This window comes from Bos indicus, chromosome 9, assembly GCF_029378745.1.
Source record: "Bos indicus isolate NIAB-ARS_2022 breed Sahiwal x Tharparkar chromosome 9, NIAB-ARS_B.indTharparkar_mat_pri_1.0, whole genome shotgun sequence".
Classification (NCBI taxonomy): domain Eukaryota; kingdom Metazoa; phylum Chordata; class Mammalia; order Artiodactyla; family Bovidae; genus Bos; species Bos indicus.
This window is the reverse complement of record NC_091768.1, coordinates 93,997,345-94,018,649: the sequence shown is the minus strand read 5'-3', so window position 1 is coordinate 94,018,649 and position 21,305 is coordinate 93,997,345. Positions and strand designations below refer to the sequence as shown.

General features: G+C 38.0%; 1 protein-coding gene across 9 annotated transcripts in view; it reads right to left on the bottom strand.

Moving 5' to 3' along the window:
* Positions 1-21,305, bottom strand: part of ARID1B (AT-rich interaction domain 1B) — a 440,026-nt gene that overhangs the window by 305,305 nt on the left and 113,416 nt on the right. For all 9 annotated transcript variants that reach the window (XM_070795595.1, XM_070795600.1, XM_070795596.1 and 6 more), the window contains exon 3: positions 6,343-6,492. In XM_070795595.1, coding sequence (XP_070651696.1) covers positions 6,343-6,492 — 150 coding nt within the window. The remainder of the gene's footprint in view (positions 1-6,342; positions 6,493-21,305) is intronic.

Below are 21,305 nucleotides of genomic sequence, written 5' to 3'. Positions count from 1 at the left end.
CTCGGGCGTGGGGTAGGTCCTCCCAGCTGCCGCCCCTGGCCTCGGACGTTGGGTGGCTCCTCTCGGCCACTGCCCCTAACTTCGGATGCGGGGTAGCTCCTCCCGGCTGCTGCCTCTGACCTCGGACGTGGGGTAGCTCCTCTAGGCCGTGCCTGCATCATCGCAACCTGGCACTCTCAGCCACCGCCCCTGACCTCAGACGTGGGGTAACTCCTCTTGGCCTCTTCCTCTTGGGCATGGGGTCCTCCCGGCTTCTGCCCCTGACCTCGGCCATGGGGTAGCCGCCCGCGCTAAATGTGCCGGTCGCAGCCGCCCACAGCTATTTGTCTAAGCCTAGAACCCAACTCCATTCTGCATATAAGAACAAAGTATTGTTAAAACAACTTTATACTGAATTTTCCAGGAATAAAACTACCGTCATGTACGTCGAGGGAAGATTATATTTTATTTCAGTTGGACTTTGACCAAGAGCGGTTCTCCGTCTTAGAAGACGGTATCTCCCCATTGACAACCCTAGCCTGACATCCAGGAAGCTGATGCCACACTCCTCTATCAGCCTCATGATATGGCTGCCAGGTCCACATTGACACCACGCATACATGCAAACATTAATTTCACAAGCCTTCAGTGCAGTCATACACAAGAATCTAGTTAAATATATAATATTTTATTACATACTACTTTCACTTTTCCATACCAGTTAGTGCATTTTTCTGACTTGTTTAAAATTTTGCATAGTAACAGAGTTTCCATGGATTTTGTGTAGGTAACATATTTTTTATAACATATTCTTTATATTTCAAAAGAAAAAGGAGGCAGTAGGAAAGTTTCATTTTGGTGAAGGACAGGGAAGCCTGGCATGCTGCAGTCCAAGGGGTCACAAAGAGTCAGATACAACTGAGCAACTGAACAACAACAACAAATTAATATGTTCTAAATTACTTATTAAATTGCAATTTATATAGTTCTAAATTGTATAAAAGACATCAAATAAACAACTAGAAAACAGAAAAGACTACCAGTTCCAGCAGTGTGGCAGACTGGATACTGTAAATGTCTATAACTGAAATATTGAAAACACTGGGAAACGTGCCTTTTTAAATGGATCACAAACCCGGAATGAATGTAAGTGAAACCAAGAACACATAAAATAAACCAAGAACATGGAAAGTAAGAGAGCAATAGAAGCTGAATTCTGTTATAGATTTTAACTTTCCAGCTGATGACTATACAGGGAACAGAAGAAAGGAGGAATCTAGGGCCGCCAAAAAGGAGCAAAATATGAGACGATACCTCTCAAATAAACAAGGGATTAAGAAGGGCTATATCCATCATGTATGAGCATTCACTAAAGAGAAAAGAAAAATACCTGTCTTGAACTTGATACTGAGAGGTAGGAAGAATTTTTAAATGACTCCTTTGAGAATTAGCAACCACAGGCTAACCATGACCAGAGTTTCTGGTCAAAATTAACACTTAATGGTGCACTCTATAAAACCTCAAGAAAAGAATTCCATTTAAAATGGTCCCAAAGGCCATACCACCTGAACCCACCAATCAATCTTAACACTATTTGTTGTAGGACAACAAAATATTAGGGTGTATATCTCCTGATGTAATACTCTCAACAGCATCAGCTGTGAAGTATTCAATCATATCGGTCAGTAACGATGTGTAACATGCCACCCCGAACTTAGTGGCCTAAAGACAGCAGCATGTATTAGTCTCACAGATTCTGTGGGTGAGTAATCTGGACAGAGTCCAAAAGGGAAGGTCTATCTTCATCATAATGGCTCTACGCCTCAGCTGGAAGACAGCTGATGGTCACCAGACAGCCTGGGGCTGGAACCACTGGAGGCTCTTTCTCTCAAAAGGAGGGTCATGGACCCCTCCACTGAACAGAAATGCTAAGGACATGATTTAAATGCTGAGGACACAACCTAAATGCTGAGGACATGATTTACAATAATCACAAATAAAAATGTTTAACTTCAAGCCTGTGGATCTAACTGCCAATTTACAGGAAACAGAAGGGCCGGATGAACAAATTAAGCCACATCAAGGGAAAACATCCAGACAAAGCCATTTCATAGGAAAACCAACTCAAGTTTTTTTCAACATGCCAAGGGGATGAATGGGAGTGGGGTAAGACAGAACTGATCCAGAAAAATGATGTAAGGATCAAATCAATGTATTAACAGTCATTTGAATCTGGCTTGAAACGAATGAACTTTAAAGGCATTCTGATGACAATTGGGGATATCTGAATATGGCTAGGCTAGTACATGAAGGAACTTATGCTGGCATGTGAGTGTTCATTCCATTATTCTGTTTATCACTCTACTGAGATCTCTTTATATAATAAAACTTTAGAAAATAAAATACGAAATATGATTCCTAATGACTAGTGTCCACAAGCAACTGGCAAAAGCATACACCAATCCTTCTGAGGGAATAAAACAGAAACCCAGGTCTCAATAAAACAGTCTTTAAAAAATGAACGAAGGAAGTAAGAACATTCTTAGAACTAAAAGAGAATAAAAATAATGCATAACAAAATTTGAGAGACTTAGCCAAAGGAATACTTAAGAGGAAATTTTTTAATCTTCTGTTTGGCTTCATCAGACAAAAAGTAAGACATAGTCAAAGTAAAGCACAGATTTAATTAAACTTATAAAAAAGAGACCATGTAAAAATCCAGAAAATTCTTAAAATCATGCTACTGGAACATGTGTAGGTACTCTCATACATCAGTGGTTGGAGTATAAATTGGTACAACCCTTGAGAGGAACAATCTAGCAAAATTACAACCACATGTACCCATTGACACAGCCAGGAATTTATCTGACAGATACACTTGAACATTTACGAACTGACACAAATACAAAGCATCATGGCAGAGTTGTTTGAACTGCAAGTAACTAAAAATAACCTAAACGCCCATTGAAAGAGAACTGGTTAAATATATTACGATATGTCCATAAAATGGAATGAAGTTATAAAAAGGAATGGAGGATGGCTTTACTGCTACTTTGCAAAGATCATAGAAAATATACTTAAGTGGGTGGGGAAGGGGGGTGATAAAGAAGAGAAGAATGTTTATAGTATATTATGGTGTACCAACATTTGTGTGAAAATAGAGCTAACAATCAGAGAAGGCAATGGCACCCAACTCCAGTACTCTTGCCTGGCAAATCCCATGGATGGACGAGCCTGGTAGGCTGCAGTCCATGGGGTCGCTAAGAGTCGGACACGACTGAACGACTTCACTTTCACGTTTCACTTTCATGCATTGGAGAAGGAAATGGCAAACCACTCCAGTGTTCTTGCCTGGAGAATCCCAGGGACAGGGGAGCCTGGTGGGCTGCCGTCTCTGGGGTCGCACAGAGGTTGGACACGACTGAAGTGACTTAGCAGCAGCAGCAGCAGCAGCAGAGCTAACAATTAAAATATGGTATTTTGCTTCTTTGTAAGGAAACTAAATAAACATAATAAAGTGGTTATCTAGCAAAAGGTGAGCTTGCTGGTGAGCTAGGCAAGAGGAACTGTGTTGGGGGACTCGGATCTGTATCATTTCCTTGTACTTTTAAATTTTTGACACATGGGAATGTATTGATTATTCAGAACATTACACATTAAAAAGTGTTAAAGAAACAAAGGTAGGTATCTTAATGGAACTCTAAAATTAACTTTTGCTTCATTCACATTAACAAAAGATACAAAGTAATACTTTCTGATGATCTCCTAGTTCAAAAATCAACAGATTATGCATGCAATGTCTAGAAAGAAAAGCAAAGTCTACAGGAAGGAATGCTCTGTCTGTCATGAAACATTGGCTTCTTAAGTAAAAATAGTTGAGTTTCTTCGTTTTTTAAATGTGAACTCAGTATTAAAAATTCTTATAAAAAAAAATTCTTATTAAAAGTTAGATTGATTTTGAAGATATTCTAGTGGTTATTTTTACTTTGTCTTGGGATAGATTGGGGGGAGGTTGTTATTCTAGTTTTGGAGGTACTAACTATATGGAAAATGCTAGATGTCATTTCCAAGATAAACTTCCCCAATCTATATAAATATCTAACTCCCTAAAAATCAAAACTGTTCCTGTAAAACCAGACCCTCTGACTGGGGTCCCTAAATATCTCTGATTTCCACTTCTTTGTCCCAAAAGAGTTTATAGAAACTTAAAAAATATTTAGCATTCTATAGTGAAACAAGAAAAAAATTCCAATATACTTTGGGAAATAATTGACTTTCCTCAGAATATATCAAAAAAAAAAGTATTTACATCGAGTCATTTTTATACAGTACTTCCTGACATATGGAAAAGGAAATGGCAACCCACTCCAGTATTCTTGTCTGGAGAATCCCATGGACGGAGGAGCCTGGTAGGCTACAGTTCAAGGGGTCACAAAGAGTTGGACACGACTAAGCGACTTAACTTCACTTCCTGACATATACTTTATTGTATTCAAGTTAATAAAACAATGGTAGTATCGCTGACAGCATAAAATAGACCTAAACTAAGCACATTTGAATTGTACTCATTAAAATAAGATTTTACCTGTAGTATGCTTTAAATATTTAAATATAAAGGATATTAAATAACTAATTGCCATGTGGAAGAAGACATCAGTGAATGCTTCATAAAGGAAGTAAATTTTGAACTTGGTCTTGAAGGAAATGACAGGCACTCAGAATCCTTAACCAAATTGGTTTTACAATCAGATTCATTTTAGCACACTGAAGTAAAATGACTAATGCAATATCTCTGTTGAGTCCTTCTTAAACTTTGTTAACATGACAAAACATTTTGTCTACAGAGAAGTTCAATAAGGCTCTGAAAGCCCATGAAAAAATCTTTAACTTTATATATTATAAACCCAGATACCAGTCTCTCACTTAAAAAGAAATGGTATTATAAGTTATTTAATTTTCCTGATTTTAATAAAAGAACAGACTAAATAACTTTGAAATAATGTACATTCCTACATCTATAAATTGCTTTAAATTTTGCAAAGTGAAAGTGAAAGTTAAGTGGCTCAGTCGTGTCCGACTCTTTGCCACCCCATGGACTGTAGCATCCGTCCATGGCTCCTCCATCCATGGGATTTTCAAGGCAAGAGTACTGGAGTGGGTTGCCATTTCCTTCTCGGGGGATCTTCCCAACCCAGGGATCGAACCCAGGTCTCCTGCATTGTAGGTAGAAGCTCTCACCGTCTGAGCCACCAAGGAAGTCAACACATATGCAAAACACAAGATTCTATAGCCTCTTCAATCTCAGCTGTTACACTGTTTTGTTTAAAGCTGTAAACTCTTTTTGGAACTCTTAAATAAAAATCACATGGAAAAAGCCTACAAAGAATCCAATAAAATCCTTAAGAAATCAGCTGAATTTGTTAAAATTAAGCTTCATATATTTATATACTTTGCCTAGCATCAGCAATCACTCCAAGCTGTCTAGGAATCATTTTGAAGACTGAACAGTCAGTGCCACTGTCTTCCCCTATCTTCATCACTGCCACCCACAAAAAAGAAAGAAGAGAGGAAAATACAAAATGCAAAGTTACAATTTTATGCTTATGACTGAAAGTGCTATGAAAGTTCTATTTGAATTCAGAGTACAGGTCCTGAGTTCATGATGCCTTTTAATATCTTCGGTGACAATCTCTAAAACAAGATGAAACTGAATCACTGTACCCAACGCATATGTACTATTTTTCAACAAATCATGTAAGCTGAAATATGTAGCCCAATAACCTCAAAGAGTATTTAATGAGGCTAATTTAAACTAGAAACTGTTTAACATACTCAAAGTACATGATTCCCTTCAGTATTTTAATATATTGTAATTGAAGTGATTATCTGTTTATAAACTAGTTTAGGAAGAATAATACTGCCAAAGGCAACAATGTTTTTGATACAGTAGCACTTACCATTAAAACAAATCAAAAGAAAGCTCAAGATAAAAACACCATGTATGTGCCAACTAGCAAGATTAAATGATCAATAAAACCATTTTCCTCAATAAGCCTCAACATAGTGACAGAGCACTTTCTTCAAAGATTCAGAATACACATGACAAAGAACATGTAATGACTGACGTTTTCTGCTGTCACTAACCAGTAATGTAAGAAGCTATTAAGCTACTCATTCTTCCCACCCTTCAATCTCAAACATCCATTCTTAAACAAACATTTAGGATATAGTTCTACATTTTCTCAAAACTTCATTTTTTCCCACTGAAAACAGAAATTCTCTAAGTGGGACAGGAAAATGTCTCAGAACCCGGGGTGGCCTTTGAACACAGGAAAGAGGCCTGGTGACCAGGAATGTGCTCACCTGCTGCGGCTGGTACCTCTGCTGGGACTGGGAGGGCAGATATGGCGCCTGCGGGGGAAGGTGCGGAGGCTGCGGCTGCTGGTTGTAGTAAGGCTGCTGGCCCTGCTGGCAGTAACCACTCACACCCTGCTGTCCGTACTGAGCTGGCATCTGTCAAGAGTCAAGACGGGCAAGTGAGAGAAAGTCTAAACATGCAATTCAATAAAATCAAATATGGTTTTGATTCAGCAACGTGAAGTAGGTTCTTTGCTAAGCAACTGAATTCAAATTTTTAACATTCTCTCCATTAAATAAATCGGCCTACTGCCTTCTCCTCACATACTATCAATGAAGACAAAAGATAATTTAACTTTGCTTTAAAAAATACTTTATCAGATATCAAATAGTGATAATTTCACAAAAATCCAGAGGGGGTAAAAAGCTCCGAATACTGACATCAAAAAAATTGCTTCTGCCAAGGAAGTCAGAGAAAGATTATACTAATCCATTCTTATGCAATACACAAATGAAAATGAACTCCAGTTCAAGATCCCTTACTAAAATTTTGTAGGATGCTTGTGATTTGGGTACACGTTTGTTTCAACGAAGGTCAGAATGCCTCAATTACATTTTAGCAAATACCAGTTACATTAGCAATTCCATTTACTATTTTTGCTAAAAAGAAGCAACACTGCTTTACAATAAAATGAAACACATTTAGAAAACAATACTATGTATACCAAACAACGTAACTATCAATATGAGCAAGATATTCATAGCTATACAAGAATAGTATTTTCCTAGTTGATAAACAGTCAATGATGTAAAGTGTCCAAGTGTTAGTCACTCAGTTGTATCCGACTCTTTGTGACACCATGGACTATAGACCTCCAGGTCTATAAACTTCCTCTGTCCATGGAGTTTTCCAGGCAAGAACACTGGAGTGGGTTGCAATTCCCTTCTCCAGGGGATCTTCCCTACCCAGGGATGGAACGATTCTTTACCATCTGAGCTACCAGGGAAGCACTTAGCTGGAAATACCCAAGATATAGACAGAATGACCTAAAATGGGTCTTCTCCATTTCTAGTTACATGAACCTAAAAAAATATTGAAATTGTTCAAAGAGAAGTTCTTCCTCATGCAATAAATATACCATTGATGATATTTTTTGATGTTCTATCAAATCAGAAATCTATTGACACATTTTTTTTTCCCTAACTGAGAGAAAGAACAGGAGAGGAAAAGAAAAACAAGGTATCAGAATGGCAAAAAGCACTCCTGGGACAAGAATGGTGAAGTCACTGTTAATACCACAATATAGTTCATTTGAGAAATCCAAGAACTTCATCTCCATAAGCCTATATACTTCTAAGAATTAAGTATCAGTTCCAGATATACACTTAAAAAACAAATTGACTACAGAATATTGAATGAGAGGGAAAAAGAGTAAGGAATATATTAAACATTTTGCCTCTAAGACCAATTAGCACAGTAATTTGTAATATGTACTGTGAAGTAAAAAGAAAAAACTGCAAAATGCTAAAGTTCATACTCCTTTTGACCTAATCTAGATTATGTTCAAACTTCTAGCAATGGTGACAAAACATTTGGCCACAATGACTTACAAATGCTTCTCATCACACAGATCCTAAGTTACTAGAACAGACAAGTTTGTACTGAAAACCATTCAACAGCACAGTTGAATTCTTTGCTTTTATTTATTTTACAGCTTGATGTCTCATAATGAATGTATGTCCCTGCCATGAGCCAAGCCAAAGAATTTCCATAAAATACAACTCCACATGCTAGAATACCATATACTACCACAACACATATCCTTTCGTTCAACACCCATATGTTTGATTTGATATCTAATACTATATTTCACACGAGCATCTTTGCAGTTTGATTTGAAGCAGTTAGGGTAACACTTTGCCAGTGTTAAAATGACTGTAAAGCTCAGTCAACACAGCCAGCAACTCCCCTATGAATTGCACTTTAATATGTTGACTTTCTGGTTTACAGAAACCCTTAAACACAATATGGAAGTGTTGTTTCAGGGCAGGGGGTGGGGGTCCTCTATTTTCTAAGCAAGACAACAAGAGGACATATTGCATTAGTCTCCTAACACTAGAGCAGCCATGAGCTTACTACATCCTTTAACCACCTATCCCAACTCTGAAAAGCATGGAAGCAAGGCAGGTGCAGGTGAGGCAGGTAGAATGGGTGGGGACGTAAGCAATTCCACAATGGATCCGTAGCAACAATCTGCTGACCCCAATAAACGTCATGGGGAAAACCATCAAAAGCACCTGCTTGGGAGATTTTGTTGCTGTTTTCCTCAATTAAAAATCCACTTGTTATCCTTTTAGATACATGGTCTCATTATGTGGTACTAACTAACTGGCATCTAACCCTCTGAGAGCCTGGGATAACTTATAACATGGTACAGGTGGGCTATAAGACCTGGGGCCTAGAGCCAAGCAACTGCATGTGGTCCACTGTCCTTACATGGGAGACACAACTGAATAGAGGTGACTAAAATGCTCATCTACCTACAGAATTTCTGTATTAGCAATTTACGAAACCTAAATCCAAGTCCTCCTATACCTTAGTTGTGTGAATATAATCAATCACATAATGATATCTCTTACATCTCCATTTGCAAAATGGGGCTACCTCTTCTATTGATTCCTATTAATATAATAACCAGCAATATTATAATTCTACCTGGAATTCTACACATATTCTATTATTATTTATTAAACTACAAGTTGTAGCACTATCTCTAAATACTAATTATTAACTGTTACCTTTAAAAACCAATTTCTAAATATAATACCTCAATTGTCAGGAACTAATGTCTTAATTTTTTAATGATCAATAATGTTTTGCTTTAAATCAATTTAGATGTAGGGCTTTCAAAAATCTATTAGATGCTTTTCTGACATTTTAAACCAAACAATCATTATTAAGAAACATAAACTGAAGAACGGAGCCATAAGACAAGGAATGCCCCAGAGCCAACTCCAAAAGTTGTCTAACCAAAGCTCAGAATAACTCTGGCCCCACACTGCTGGCTCCTCACATGCCATCAAGGCATTCAGCCACTTCTTGTCACTCTGACCTCCATCTTTAACAGACTCTGCTGAGGACAGAGAAACCTACTATACTACACTGTCACGAAGGCCTGAAGGGCCAGTCCATGAGTGAAGTACATTTTACTGTCTCAAGTTTTGTGATATCTATTTTGGCTACTGGGAGTCTTTATTTATCTCTTACTTCATGAAAAAGCTGGCTTAAAGCTCAACATTCAAAAACCTAAGATCATGGTGTCCAGTCACATCACTTCATCACAAATAGGTGGGAAAAAGCAAAAGCAGTGACAGATTTTATTGTCTTGGGCTCCAAAATCACTGTGGACAGTGACTGCAGCCATGAAATTAAAATATGCTTGCTCCTTGGAAGGAAAAGCTCTGACAAACCTGGACAGTGTATTAAAAAGCAAGACACCACTTTGGCAACAAAGGTCTGTCTAGTCAAAGTGATGGTTTTTCCAGTAGTGATGTATGGATGTGAGAGCTGAACCATAAAGAAGTCCGAGTGCCAAAGAACTGATGCTTTCAAACTGTGGTGCTGGAGAAGACTCTTGAGAGTCCCCTGGACTGTAAGGAGATCAAACCAATCAATCCTAAAGGAAATCAACCCTGAACATTCATTGAAATGACTGATACTGAAGGTAAAGATCCAATAGTTTGGCCACCTGATGCAAAGAGCCAACTCACTGGAAAAGACGTTGATGCTGGGAAAGATTGACAACAGGCGGAGAAGGAGACAACAGAGGATGAGATGGATGGATGGCATCACCGACTCAATGGCATGAGTCTGAACAAATTCTGGGAGATAGTGAAGGACAGGGAAGCCTGGCGTGCTGCAGTCCATGGGGTTGAAACGAGCTGGATATGACTTAGCAACTTAACAACAATGAAGATTACCAAACTGTTGGATTCAAGTGAAATTTAACCAAGAGTTACTGAGTTTCAGGAACTGGGTGCTGAAAATTGAGGATACAAAGCACTTCTGTCTCAGATGCCATTCCTTCCCTGACCGGCCTAAACCACCATCATTCTCATGCCATTTCTGATTCTATTTTACCACAGGGGAGATTATTAGATTTAGTCAGTTGACCTTTGATGTGTTCCTGTTTCCACTGTTTGTCTTCATCACTTGACTACACACTCCTATATCTGTGGTATGCCTCCTGAAGAGGGCCTGCCACTCAATAAATGGTTGTTGGATGAATAAATGAATGTTGTTCAATGGATTATTAAATAAAGTTAATATTATATAAAATTTTAAACTAAGGATGGAAAACATTATAAAACTGAAATCACTTGTACCATCCAAGTCTTTGATACACATATGCTCAACCTAATCTAACAAACAAACACCCCAAACCTCATACTTACAGCAGCGGAGAAGCCTTGACCATTACCAGCTAACTCTCTAGGGCATTACCACCCAGGAAATGTACTGGATATTTATCACTAAACTAAGCCAAAAGGAAATCTCCAGAAAATGCCTACGATGCCTATTTGTTATTTAAAGATAAGAAAAACAAAAATTTCTCTCATTTCTAAATAAAGAGGATTTTGAAGTGGAACATGAGTACGCGATCATCTATGCTCAGTCATGCCTGATTCTTTGCAATCCTGTGGACTGCAGCCTGCCAGGCTCCTCTGTCTATGGGATTTTCCAGTCAAGAATATTGGAGCGGGTTGTCATTTCCTTTTCCAGCAACATGTGCATACACAGTAACAAAAAAAGTTATCTTAATTTTCAAAGAAATGTGAATGCTTCCAAATAGTATTAGAGAGGCAAAGTATAGCTAAAAATCATTCATTTACTATAAGTATTTGCTTTAGGAAACTACTCTGATAAAGGATATGCTCAATAACTTTCAAATCTCTGTATCATGTTAAATGTGCAGAATTCCAGGCTTCATTTTTCATTTTACTTTTTACCCTGAACTCTGTTCATCCTTCAAAACTGAAGAAATAAGGTTTATATTCTCATCCTCTTCCTTCCTAAAGAAGTTTGATAAAAAGGGTCTCCCCACTAAGTTTCAAGGTGCACTTCCCTAAGACCTAGCAATTCACCTTGTAAATGCATCCCCATGAAACACTCCCATGTGTCCCAATAAGGATATTACATTGGACTATTTACAAGAGACAGAAAGAAGACACAATCTAATTCCAGCACAGTAGGTAAATGAGAAAAATAGATTTTGCTATAGTCATACATGGAATTCTAATCATAAAGTGCACAGTTTAGAGGCATCAGGTAGATTTACACCATTGTGCAACCATCACAACTATTTATCTCCAAAACTTCACCATCCCAAAATAAAATTCTATTGCCATTAAACAATAACTCCACTTGGGCTTCTCTAGAGGTTCAAACAGTAAAGAATCTGCCTGCAATGCAGAAGACCTGGGTTTGATCCCAGGGTCAGGAAATGCCCCAGAGGAGATAATGCTACCCACTCCAATAGTCTTACTTGGAAAATCCCATAAACAGAGAGGCCTGGCAGGCTACAGTCCATTGGGGTCACAGAGTTGGACACTACTGAGTGACTAACACTTTCACTTTCAAGGTTCACTCATGTTATAGCATGTATCAGAATTTCATTCCTTTCTAAGGTTAAAAAATATTCCATTTTTAATGCAAACAGTATTTTGTTTATCAAGTCATCCATCATGGACACTGTTAGTCACTCAGTCATGTCTGACTCTTTGCGGCCCCATGGACTACAGCCCGCCAGGCACCTCTGCCCATGGGATTCTCCAGGCAAGAATACTGGAGTAGGCTGCCATTCCCTTCTCCAGGGGATCTTCAGATGCAGGGATCGAACCTAGGTCTCCTGCATTGCAGGTAGATTCTTTACCATCTGAGCCACCAGGGAAGCCTCAAGGATAAAATAAAAGGGTTCAATACTAAAAGGGTTGTTCTATCTTTTGATTACTGTGAATAGTTCAGTTCAGTCGTTTAGTAGTGTCTGACTCTTTGCAACCCCATGGACTGCAGCACACCAGGCTTCTCTGTTCATCACCAACTCCCAGAGCTTATTCAAACTTGTGTCCATCAAGTCAGTGGTACCATCCAACCATCTCATCCTCTGTTGTCCCCTTCTCTGCCCACCTTCAATCTTTGCCAGCATCAGGGTCTTTTCTAGTGAGTCAGTTCTTCACATCAGGTGGCCAAAGTGTTGGAGTTTCAGCTTTAGCATCAGCCCTTCCAATGAATATTCAGGACTGATTTCCCTTAGGATAGACTGGTTGGATCTCCGTGCAGTCCAAGAGATTCTCAAGAGTCTTCTCCAACACCACAGTTCAAAAGCATCAATTCTTCACTGCTCAGCTTTCTTTAAAGTCCAACTCTCACATCCATACATGACTACTGGAAAAAACACAGCTTTGACTAGACGGATCTTTGTTGGCAAAGTAATGTCTCTGCTTTTTAATATGCTGTCTAGGTTGTGAATAGTATTGCTGATAAGTATAAGCATTGTAAGTACTGCTTATAGTATTAATAGTATTGTGAAATAGTACTGCTATGAAAATAGGCATACAATTATCTGTTCAAGCTTTTACTTTCACTTCTTTTACCCAGCCCAGAAGTAGAATTGCTAGATTGGTATTGTACTGGAAAACACTCTTGAGAGTCTTGTGGACTTCAAGGAGATCAAACTAGTCAATCCTAAAGGAAATCAACCCTCAAATATTCACTGGAAGGAATGCTGCTGAAGCTAAAGCTCAATACTTTGGCCACCTGATGTGAAGAGCCAACTCACTGCAAAGACCCTGAGGCTGGGAAATATTGAGAGCAGAAGAAAAGGGGGCAACATAGAACAAAATGGTTGGACAGGATCACCAACTCAACGGGCATGAATGTGAACAAACTTCAGGAGATGGTAAAGGACAGGGAAGCCTGGCATGCTGCAGTCCATGGGATCCCAACTTAGCAACTAAACAGTAACAACAATAGTAGTTCTATGTTTAATTTTTTGAGAAATTGCCATACTGTTTTGCATAGCAGAATACCATTTTTAAATTCCTGCCAGCAGTGCACAAGGGTTCTAATTTCTCCACATCCATGATAACATCTGCTTTTTGTTTGTTTTTGTACTAGCCATCCTAATGGGTGTGAAGTGGTATCACACTCATTACAGGTTTGCTTTTCATTTCTCTAATGATTAGTGATGCTAAGCATTCTTGTCAAGCTTATCAGTTATTTGTTTATTCTCCTGGAAACGATATTCAAGTCTTTCACCCATTTTTTAAATTGGGTTGTTAGTTTTTCGTTGTTGTTGTGTGGTAGGAGTACTTTATATATTCTGGATATTAATCCCATAAATGATACATGATTTCCAGATAGTCTCGCCTCTTTTGAGTGCTGCCTTTTTGTTCTCATGATAGTGTCCTTTCATGCACAGAAGTTTTTAATTTTGATGTACTCCAGTTTATCTTTTCTTTTGTTTCCTGTGCATTTGGTTTCATGTCCAATAAATCACTGCCAAATTTAAAGTCATAACGCTTTCCCCTATGTTTTCTTCTAAGAATTTTACAGCTTTAGCTCTTATGTTTTTAGGTTTGACCCATTTTGAGTTAATTTCTATGCATAGTGTAAGGTAAGGGTCCAACTTCATTCTTTTGAAAGACTTCTTGTTCTTACTCCAGTATGTGTCTTAAGAAGAACAGTTTGGCTTGGTATCTATACTTTCCTCTAGAACTATATTACATGTACACAATCAACACACTGTATATTTATATGAAATTCAAAATCAGGGAAAACTTATTTATAGTGTTAGTAGTCACAACAGTGGTTATGGGATAAGAGGACTAGATAGAAAGAGGGATGAGCAAACTCCTGGGAGGAACAAAAATATTCTGTATCTGAACTGGTCTGGTAGGTTCAAAGTTGTACATTATTTGTCAAAACCCATCAAGTCATATATTAAGATCTGAGCATTTCACTGTATGTATATCTTTAAAATATGTACATACACTTACTAACAAAGAAGGTATCCACACTTTGTCAAACTTTTGACTTCACATTTTTTATAATGTATTTATGTCAAACCACTTCTGCTTTACTTAGGCCTAGATATAAGTTTCCTATTTGATAATAAAAGAGTAACTATTTCGAGACGCTTAACAGGGAGTTTTCATATTTTCAGTTTACATAATTCTAACCAACTCGATGAACATGAGTTTGAGCACACTGGGAGTTGGTGATGGACAGGGAAGCCTGGCGTGCTGCAGTCCCATGGGGTCACAATGAGTCAAACACAACTGAGCAACTAAACTGAAAATATTACATAGCAATTAATACTGAAATAATTGCAACGAGTATGTAAATTCAAATATTTAATAAAAGTCGCAATATATATGGGCTTCCCTGGTGGCTCAGTGATAAGAATCCTCCTGTTAATGCAGGAGACGAAGGAGATGGGAATACAATCCCTGGGTCAGGAAGATCCCCTTGAGGAGGAAATGGCAATCTGCTCCAGTATTGTTGCCAGGATAATCCCATGGACAGAGGAGCCTGGTGGGCTACAGCCCATGGGGTCACAAAGACTTGGATATGACTGAGCATGTACTGCGTGCACAATGCACAATATATAGAAACAGTACCTCTTTAACTCAGAATTCTGCTTTTGAGAATTTTACCTTAAGGGAAAAATATAAAACAAGTATGCAAAGATATGTGCAGCAAAAAGGTCACGACAGCCCCACGACAGCACCCCCACTCAAGAGTGAAACAGCCTAAATGGTTAAAGTACATCAAGAGAGACTGGTTTAAAGGAGGAGGGTAATGATATTTTATTCAATGAAGTATCACAGAACCATTAAAATGAATGAATCTTAATTGTACATAATATGTATTGAATAGGAAGAAAGCATGTCCGTGGATTACTGGGGAGGGACGTAAGGGGTAGCAGGTTACAAAACCATATACGTGCATGAATGTGTGATTCACTCCTGTCTCATTCTGGGATCCTATGGACTGTAGCTCTCCAGGCTCCTCTGTCCATGGGTTTTTCAAGGAAGAATACTGGAATGAGCTGCCATTTCCTACTCCATACATACATTTTTTTTAATATGAAAATCTGTATATGAGTGGTGGGTATAGCATAAATAGCCCAGAAGTATATACATCAAATCTTATGTATCATTTCCTAAGCCAACTCTGAGTTTTTCATGATTCTAGAACTAAATGCAATTTCTTTTGGATTAATTATTGCTCCCTTTCTAAGAATTATCAGAAAAGTATATTATTATAATAATTTATACTTAATAGCAGATAGCCTCTTACTTTTTGTTTTTGACCATAAATTTGAATTCTTCCAGGCACATTCTACAAAAAAGGAAAGCAAAAAGCACAGGAAAAATCATGAGCTCATAGCAGCTACATTTTAGTCATTACTGTGGCAAATTCTACTGGCTTCCAATTTCACAGGAAGAGTAAATGCTATTTTTCATACAAAAGAGACAGACTGAAAAGTCCCCACAGCAAGGAATTTAGATGCTGAGTCTATGTGTGTCTGAACAAATTGCAAGAGAAAATTTTATTATGTCAACATGTCCAGTCAAAAATAATGTGTTAGAAGGTAATAAAGTTTACAAGGTCAAAATCCTACAAATGCTCCGCAATCTACCTACAGTCCTTTAAACTAAGTTCCCAACTGGGACTTTTAAACAATTTAGGTGCTTTTAAAATTCACTTTCTTATTATAAAAAGAAAACTAAATCTTGTCCTTAAGCTTGCTTGGTGGGGGTGGGGGAAACTCCACAATTCCTGAAATTACTCCTTCATGCTTGAAAACTGACAATCAAATGTACACAGAATATTGACTGTTATGCACTTTTCCTTCAGATTTCGTCCAGTTTCCCTTGAGTAACAGAAAAAAGACAACGTGGGGTTGGAAGAGTGGGCAGAACAGTCCAGGGTCAAACAGTGTCTGAACTCCAGCAGAACAGGCTTAATGACCAATCACACAAAGGAGCTGGTTACACAGCTCCCGTTGCTATGGAGCCCACTTCCATTTCTGTCCATGCCCTTGTTCCTAACAGATAACTTCTGGACCATAAACACTGCTGTTGTTTAACAGGCTGAAAAATAACCAACATATCTGGGCTGCTTTAGCCCACTCCCGTAGTGTAAAAAAATTTTTTCTACTTTGTATCAGAAAATAAATTTACTTTTTGGTTTGTGAAACTAAATTGAAAAGTTCTCATTTGTTATCAGCAATAGCTCTTCTCATGATAAATTCTGTTTTCTAAAGCTTCCTTATCAGGTACACACAATATAAGATTATAAACAGTGAGAATAATATACATGTAATCTCTCTTGGATTGTCTTTGTAATTATTAATTACCTACAAAATTTCACTGCTTATTCTAAGTCCAACTGTTCTATATTTAGCCAATCACAGCTTAATGAATACTAGGTCAGACCAACGTTTTGCAGAGTGAATACTCTACGTGGCTGTGGGAACTAGTGGCAGTGCCTTTCATGACCTCAATTTCCAGAAGTCAGAGATATGTCCTCAACAGCCTTTATTTCCTCTGCATAATCACTATTCTATTATCCACAAATTTATTTATACTCTTCTTAAATTAATTTATATTTCTAGTCCAGGATACCTCTTGAGGGTAACAAGCTCTGGAACATTATTATCCATTTTGTAAAGTGCTACATCCTTCAGTTTTCATAAAATGAACTCCAAGCTTCAGAGTGTCCGCTGTCCGCTAATGCTACTACCTGGAACTTGATTAAAAAATGTATGGTCAGTCAATGCCAACCAATGCCTTCAAATCTCCTCGATCAGAGATTCCTTGTCAACTGCTTTCTGCCCTCAAGTCCCTTGATTATTTTCATTGCCTCATCTAAATTGCTTTCACTGTTAGCCTTCACTGTGGAATAGCAGCTAAAATAGCATAAATGATTCCAAAGGCACAGCAAGCAGGGCTGTACACAAAAGTAAAATCACTCTTGTATTTACTTTTAAAAAGAAACCTCTACTACAAATTTTGTATTCTCTTCTACCTCCTAACTACAGATGTTTTCACCTTTCTTTCCAGGTCAGCCAATTTGAGGACATTTTGTTTAAGCATTCATAAAATGCAGGCATTCACGGGCAGTAAAATGCTTCCTCTCATTTACAACCAGTGTTGAAATAAAGTCTTACTGTACACAAAATTAACACACAAGTGTATAATTGTAGTTTTATGCTCAAGTGCCTTAATTATGCACTTTAAAACACTTTCTTCCCAAGGATTCATCGAGGGCATTTGATATCACAGATTTATGAGGTCTACTGTGCGCTTCTTTGACAAAACAGAAGCATAACAAAAAAATTTGTGGCCTCAGAGAGAAAATAGTATGCAAAGTACAAGATGATAAATCTCATTCTAAACATTTTAGCTTAAAAAAGATCATATTTCCAACTACTATGAATGGGTGAGGGGTCAACCTAAGAGTAAAAGATTAATTCAGAGTCCTTATTCTTGAAACAAACAGAATCTGCATACCAAAACAAGTGGTCTCATCTTTCATAAATCATCATGGGGAGAAAAATTCACCCATGAGTCTATATGTCTTACTAATATAAATAGTAATACTGGCAGGAAGAAAATTTAATAGTAAAAGGAGCCTTGCTCATTTCTAATGCAAAAGCTTTGACATCTAGCTTATCAGTATTTATTTACATTTAAAACAAAACAAAAACTAAGTATTTTTCATACCAAACACATGTAGTCATTTTTAAATCACAGAATCAGAACTATGGAAATTCATCAACATGGCTTGCATGAAGGCCAACTTCCCCAGAGTTCACAGTATGTACAGAAAGAAAAGAAGGGCCCTGAAAGCCATCTGTAGTAATAAATAGGTCAACTCTGCTAACAGAAGCAACATTTTCCTAGAAAACGCTACTTAAAAATAATTTTAAAGAAAAGAAGGAAGGAAAGAGGAAGGGCAAAAGAAGAGGCCTGAGCTGTCTCACAGGACCTCAGGTGCCTCCATTCAGGAAAGCACTTAACCTAGAAAACAGACACATGATATTGTTTATTTAGTAGTGAATATACCTCACTGAAAAGCAATCTGGAGTTTCCATCTTTCTTGTCATCTTACTGCCCAAACTGCAGTATTTTTCAGTATCTGAATTGGTGAACACAGTCTTTGAGTGGTTTCAATTCTTTAAAAAATATATAAAGAGATTACAAAATCAAAAGCCAAAACAGTGCAGCAGGACCTCACACACACGTTCCAACAGCAGGGTTTTCTAACAAGACTTTAAGTGTGAGGCTACAGTATGTTCATGTTTTTAAAAACCACCACTTGGTCCACACGCACACGGTGAGAATACTACTTACTACAGGTAAAAATGGAAAAACTCGGCAGTGCAACTGATGGGAACTATCTATAGCTTCTTGCCTAGCTGCCCTTCTGGCCAGAGATTTCTATTTTCATAAAGCAGAAAAGAGGAGCCAAGAGCTTTGCCACTTTCCCATATAAACCCAGCTGCCAAAATGGATGTGCCAAAGGGGAATTTCAGAGAATTTTAGAGAGATAACCTCTGCTGAAGCTGCAATGTCAACTCTGTAACCGCATGACTGGAACATGTGCAGTGAATGCTAGATTCAAAGGACTGTTCTACTGGAGATAACCATGGAGCAGGAGAAACAGAGAAAACAGGGATTTACCAGAATCAGACTAGAATTTTAAAACAGCAAATGGAGAGACACACAACTGGTATCTTCTGTGGACGGGAACATGATGTGGGGGAACATGAGGAGAGAGATGATTCACAGCAGGCCCTTTCTGCCTTGAGGATTTTATACCACCCATTTAAATTCTATGTGTGTGAGTGCACGTATTTAAATTCCGTGTGTGTGTGATTATTTTTCAAGAGTCAATGTGACTGTATTTTTCCAAGAGTCTAAGGTTCATCTTTTGGGGGTGAGGGGGTTAGTTGTTTTGTATATCCTTTCTATATTTTTTCCTCTCCTGCTCCCCTGCAAAAAAGAGAGGGAAGGAGGGAGGAAAGGAATGATTTTAGTAACTGAGTTCATAAAAATGTGAGTACAAAACCACCCAGCCCCTCAAGAATGGACATCTAAAAAACAATATTATGTTAAAATGTGATCCTTTAAAAACATACAGTGTTCTATATCTTTTAAAGGAGAAACTTGTACTCATTAATCTATCCACCCTCAAATGTAAATTATGTATATGGCAAAAAATGTATGAATGGAGAAAAATAATAGTAATGGTAATTCAAAAGGGTAAGACAGACTTCTATACATAACACGGCCAAAACCCAAACCTGGCTTCCTCTGAGACTCTGAGACTTCAGTAGACTGAAGGATCTAAGAATAGACAGTCCCAGGGGACGAGCCAGTATGGGGACCTTGACCGGCATTCTCCCCGAGTAGAGGCACTGACACTGACTCAGAGAGGAGACAGCTGCAGACTTTGTCCTGTGCTACCCAGAGACAGAACAGGCTTCAAACAACCATAACTAGCTGGCCACTTTTTGCCCTAACTTTCAGAATGAACTCATAACAAATAATGAGGACTGCAAATAAAGGAGTCCTATTGGGAGATGTTTCTACTACTTATTCATCCTCTCTAAAAAATCAGTGATATCTTTCCTGAACCTCACACGCAAAGGTAAGACTAGAGAACATGTATATGTACATTAGTGGTTGAAAAACGGACTCCTTGCATTTTATTCCCTGGATCATAGTCTGAGATGGGTTGGGTGAAGAGGGCCGGTAGAAATGCTGAAAAATACAGACAACACACACAGTCACATATTTGGATCATTAAGCTATTGTTTTAAGCTGAAAATATACATCCATCTCCCCATCCTCAGAAGACTAAGCCTAATTACACTTGATTGTAAATTACTTTATTATGCACTATTAGAACCAGTAGGGATTTCAGAGATGACTGGTTCAACCCTCTCCTTATTAAGATCAAGAAGCTAGGGTCAAGGGTTAGGAAACCTGCACAATTTCACCCAGCTACAGTCACAAATAAAAACTATGCTCTCCACGCACACCCCTCCCCAACCAGGGCTCATTCCACTCTCCCAGGATGCCCAGTCATTGAATGGAAAGAGTGGGGAGCAGTATGTAGGGGAAGCATGGAGGATGCTCAGGCTGGGACAGGAAGAGCAAAGGACACTCCAAAGATCTTCTCTGTTCCAGCAAAGAGAAGTGTAAGAACAGACAAGGATACTGGGGAGCCCAAACATCGGAGAAGCAGCTGGAGTGGGAAGGGGTTGAAAAAAGGAAGACAGGTGAGCAAAAACACAATGGTTACAAATGAGAAATGTACACAAAATGTTTTTTAAGTTTTAACTGCTGAAATCAAAAAGTATTGAGACATAAAACTTCTACCAACACAGATATATACTCAAGGCAAAAGGGAGGAAGGGGGAGGCTCTTTGTGCTGAGTCATTTGGCACATAAATTTAACCCATACGATAAACTTGTGATACTGGATAATATTAATAATTTAAAGAGAAGTTTCATTATGAGGCTGAGACAGCATGAGGAAATGATGCTTTAGATAAAAATATCAAAGCCCTTCAAATATAAATATATTTCAAAGCAAATGTTTATATAAGAGAAAAATCATTTAATTATTTCCCTTGAGGTCTGCAATTTTTTTATTTCATCAGATGGAACACATGTGCCAAATATTCCCAAAAGATTGGTCAGGAAAAAATATAAGACGTTGACATTTAAAAATCATTAACAGAAAGACACTTGGGGGTGGATAGAGGAAGATTTACTTAATGTAGAATTTTCAACAAATTAAATGTTTGACTTCTTTCTCTATCGTCTCCTCTATTTATATTTAATGATTTATTTTAAATCATTAAAGTAGACATTCTAACCTATTC